The 4,994-nt window shown below is 48.8% G+C and overlaps 1 protein-coding gene across 1 annotated transcript; it reads left to right on the plus strand.

The window, feature by feature from the left end:
- The first annotated feature begins 290 nt into the window (after positions 1–290).
- Positions 291–4,775, plus strand: DPRX (divergent-paired related homeobox). The gene is made up of 3 exons (XM_025368923.1): positions 291–363; positions 2,849–3,003; positions 4,368–4,775. Exons 1-3 carry the CDS (start codon positions 336–338, stop codon positions 4,761–4,763), a joined length of 579 nt encoding a protein of 192 aa, XP_025224708.1. The 5' UTR covers positions 291–335; the 3' UTR covers positions 4,764–4,775.
- Positions 4,776–4,994: the final 219 nt, after the last annotated feature.

Genomic DNA, 4,994 nt, shown 5'->3' on the forward strand with positions numbered 1-4,994 from the left:
CAAAAAAAAAAAAAAAGAAAAGAAAAAATTGCAGCCTCTGCTCAGGAGGTCTGGAGTGGGCCAAGAGTCTGCATTTTACCAACTCCCAGGAGTGTTAGTGGCGCTTGTTGTGGACTTGCCTTTGAGTCGCTCAATCAATATTAGATAAATGACGGTATTGGGAGAACTCCAGGGGGCTCTGGAGGACCGAGGGATCATATTGGAGGCAGACAGGGCAGAGAGGTGGAGGAGGTGGGAGTCGGGTGTGGCTGTGGAGGAAGCTATTTAAGTCCGGATTTGATCTTTGCTGGTTCTTATCCCTGGACCTGAACCCAGGCGCACATCTGGATCGAAACATGCCAGGCTCAGAAGATCTTCGTAAAGGTAAGAGAACCAAAGCCAAGACACGTGAAGAAGTGGAAAGCAGCTGGTGGCGGGAAAAGGCAGAGGGACCAGGTGGCTGAAGCCAGTGCTTCGTCCACGTGGGTGGCGGGGACTTCCCACAGAGGCTGTCATCGTTTTTCTTGTTGTTTTTTTTTTGAGATGGACTGTCACTCAGGCTGGAGTGCAGTGGCGTGATCTTGGCTCACTGCAACCTCCACCTCCCAGGTTCAAGCAATTCTCCTGCCCCAGCCTCCCGGGTAGCCGGGATTACAGGCACGCACCACCACACCTGGCTAATTTTTTTTGGTACTTTTAGTAGAGACGGGGTTTCTTTCTTTTTTTTTTTTTTGAGACGGAGTCTCGTTCTGTCGCCCAGGCTGGAGTGCAGGGGCCGGATCTCAGCTCACTACAAGCTCCGCCTCCCGGGTTTACGCCATTGTCCTGCCTCAGCCTCCCGAGTAGCTGGGACTACAGGCGCCCGCCACCTCGCCCGGCTAGTTTTTTGTATTTTTTAGTAGAGACGGGGTTTCACCGGGTTAGCCAGGATGGTCTCGATCTCCTGACCTTGTGATCCGCCCGTCTTGGCCTCCCAAAGTGCTGGGATTACAGGCTTGAGCCACCGCGCCCGGCCAAGAGATGGGGTTTCACCATATTGACCAGGCTGGTCTCAAACTCCTGACCTTGTGATCCGCCTGCCTCAGCCTCCCAAAGTGCTGGGATGACAAGCGTGAGCCACTGTGCCTGGCCCAATTTTTGCATCTTTAAACAGAGGGGGTTTCACCACGTTGGCCAGGCTGGTCTCAAACCCCTGACCTCATGTGATCCGCCCGCCTCGGCCTCCCAAAGTGCTGGATGACCGGCATGAGCCACAGTGCCCGGCCGCGGCTGTCATCCGACAGCACAGGCAAACGCAGGGAAGCCCGTTTCTGCCTTCGAATCCCAAACATTCTCCCTTGTTGTTGTGTCTTAATTCCTCCCACCCCGATGCTTGTTCTTGAGCTCAGGGGAATCTGATTCCTATGAGGCTAATTAGGTCCTAGATAGAATATAGGCTCAGCCAAGCTGGAAATCTCATGTTCGTGGGCACTTACTAGATTCTGGGGTTGCTGCCAAACCATTTTCAGGCATGATCTGATTCAGATCTTTTAGAGTCAGGCATGCGGTGGCTCGTGCCTGTAATCCCAGCACTTTGGGAGGCCAAGGCGGACAGATCGCTTGAGCCCAGGAGTTCAAGACCAGCCTGGGCAACAAAACAAGACATCATCTCTACAAAAAATACAAAAGCCAGGCATGGCAGTGTCCTGTAGTTCCAGCTACTCGGGAGGCTGAGGTGAGAAGATCGCTTGAGCCTGGGGAGGTTGAGGCCGAAGTGAGCCGTGATCATGCCACTGGGCAACACAGCAGTACGCTGTCTCCAGAAAAAGAAAGTAAAAGGTGACATCCATTTTAAAAGAGAAAAGTGATGTTATTTTTCTACTGATTTCCTTACTATATTCCTAAGAGAATCTACTTAATAAACATTGAATAAATGATAAGGATAAAACCATGTCCATCCATTTCACCTTGGTTTGAGTTGCCTATTTCTACACAAAGAAAATAGAACCCAAGAGGTAAGGCACAAGCGATCCCTGATTGATTGATTGATTGATTGATTATTATTTTTTTGAGACAGTGTCTCCCCCTGTCCCAGGCTGGAGTGCAGTGGCGTAATCTCGGCTCACCGCAGTCTCTACCACCAGGGTTCAGGTGACTTTCCTTCCTCAGCCTCCTGAGTAGCTGGGATTGCAGGCATGCGCCACCGCGTCCGGCTAATTTTTGTATTTTTAATAGAGATGAGGTTTCACCATGCTAGCCAGACTGGTCTGGAACTCATGACCTGATGTGATCAGCCCGACCTGGCCTCCCAAAGTGCTGGGATTACAGGCGTGAGCCACCGCACCTGGCAAGGGATCCCATATTTAAATGATAACAGAAAAAAAGGATGGAGGAACCGAGGGGGAAAGGAACAACCCTTTCCTATGAAAATGACAAACGAGGCTTGGAAAAACAAGGACAAAAGACAGATCCTCCTGATTCAGCCTCCCACAGTACTGGGACTGCAGCCTGAGGCACCCCCCAGGCCGGCGGTGTCTCAATATCTAAGAACCTCAGTCATGGCCGGGCACGGTGGCTCACCTGAAGTCAGGAGTTCAAGACCAGCCTGACCAACATGGTGAAACCCTGTCTCTACTAAAAATTATCCGGGTGTGGTGGTAGGTGCCTGTAGTCCCAGCTACTCAGGAGGCTGAGGCAGGAGAATTGCTTGAACTCAGGAGGTGGAGGTTGCAGTGAGCTGAGACTGTGCCCCTGCACTCCAGCCTGGGCGACAGAGCCTCAGTCACTTGATCCTCACGGTGTACCTCAGTGGAAAGGAAAGGAAAGTTCAGGCTTTTGAGAATGGAGTTGTTAGCAGTTCCCATTTGTGTCTCTTTCCCTTTCTTTCAAGGCAAGGACCAGACACGTTCACACAGGAAACGAACCATGTTCACTAAGAAGCAACTGGAAGATCTGAACACCTTGTTCAATGAGAACCCATACCCAAACCCCAGCCTTCAGAAAGAAATGGCCTCGAAAATAGACATACATCCAACAGTACTGCAGGTTGGAAAATGATCCCTCTTCTCACTAAACTGCCTTCCTGATCTAATCTAAATTCAAAGTCCCTCTAGGATAATTCCTGAGGTCTCATTCCAATCGCCAATATTTCTCAAACCCACACTCTCCTACCCGCATCCCCGTAAACCTTTCTTCAAACCCCTAGAGCAGGAATGGGAAAATTTTTCCAGTAAAGGACCGGTAGTAAATAATTGAGGCTTTGTGGGCCGTACTGCCTCTCTAGCAACTATTTTAACTATGCCACCACAGCGCAAAGGCAGCCACAAACAACGTAAACAAGAGGCCCATCTGTGTTCCCAGAAACTCTTTTGCTCAGGTTGGAGCGCAGTGGTGCAATCACAGCTTATTGCAGTCTCGACCTCCTGGGCTCAAGCAATCCTTCCACCTCAGCCTCCCAGAGTCCTGGGATTATAGGCATGAGCCACTGTGCCTGGCCAGTAGTATTCTTTTATTTTCTCTCTTTTTTCTTTCAGTCCCAACACACCTACAACACAAAACAGTACTCTTATTGTGTTTGTTTTTTCTCAACCATTTTAAAATGTAAAGCCTATTCTTAGCACATGGGTGATACCAAGGCAGGGGGTGGTCAGATTTGACCACGAGCCTCAGCTGGCTGGCCTGAGCCCCAGAGCAGCCCCTGCAACTCATCCCCTTGCTCTCCTATCCCCTGCTCTGGGTTTTCTGACCTCTGTCCCATTTCTGTCCCCAGAAGCTCTCATTTCTGCTCCTTTCTGAGAGCAGATTGAGAAGGGTTCCACAAAGAGGATATAAGTGGCCAAGCTGTGGCACTAGCTGTTCTCAGCTAGAAGTACTCATATTCTCAACTAAAATGGTGGCTGGGTATGGTGGCTCTCGCCTGTAATCCCAGCACTTTGGGAGGCCAAGGCGGGTGGATCATGAGGTCAGGAGTTCGACACCAGCCCATATGGTGAAACCCTGTCTCTACTACAAATACAAAATTTAGCCAGGCGTAGTGGTGTGAACCTGTAATCCCCACTACTCAGGAGGCTGAGGCAGAAGAATCACTCGAATCCGAGAGGCGGAGGTTCCAGTGAGCCAAGATCATGCCACTGAACTCCAGCCTAGGCAACAAAGTGAGACTCCATCTAAAAAAATAACAATAATAAATAAATAAATATTTGGATAGGACAGTTTAAGGGCCAAAAAAAAAAAAAGAAAAAGAAAAAAAGAAAAGTTAGAAACTTAAAGGTTAAAAAAAGAATATAAATAAATAAAATACGTTTAACAAAATAAAAATTAAAAAGTAAAACTTTTTAAAAAATAGAATGACAAGTCTTCTGAATTCCACCCCATTCTCAACCCCTGGCTCTTCTCTCTCTTCCCTTCAGGTCTGGTTCAAGAATCACAGAGCAAAACTCAAGAAAGCCAAAAGCAAGCATATCCATCAAAAACAAGAAACTCCACAACCGCCACTACCAGAGGGTGGTGAGGTTACCACCAGAGTCAGCCTGAGAAACACAGACACACTACCCAGATTGCCCAATGCTGCTCACCCGATCGGCCTGGTGTACACGGGTCAACGAGCCCCCTCATTCCAGCTCATCCTGTACCCCAGCCTCAAGGTCCCTGCCGATGACTTCGTTGGCCACAGAATAGTCCATTTTGGCTGCTGCCAAGATCCTAACATATATTGCCTCTACCCCATTTTGGAATCCCAAGTTTGCGCTCCAAACTTCCATGCTGGGCCTTCTGCCTGTTCATCTCTCCAAAGTCAAGAGAGGTGATAAATACAAAAAAAAGAGATGATAATTACAACACGTCGTAATGGTGTGTGTGTGCGATACTGTGACATTTGTAGTTGGTCTTCACGCCTGTTTCCTGGAAAGGAGCTCCAGAATTCCACGGAGTCTCCAAAGTGCCGTCTTTTTGTATTTTGTATGCTAATATTGACCGATAGCTTTAGGATGGGGACCGGTCTCTGGAAAGACCCCAGTAGGATTAGAGGACAAACTTCT

Source organism: Theropithecus gelada, chromosome 19 (genome assembly GCF_003255815.1).
Source record: "Theropithecus gelada isolate Dixy chromosome 19, Tgel_1.0, whole genome shotgun sequence".
Lineage (NCBI taxonomy): Eukaryota > Metazoa > Chordata > Mammalia > Primates > Cercopithecidae > Theropithecus > Theropithecus gelada.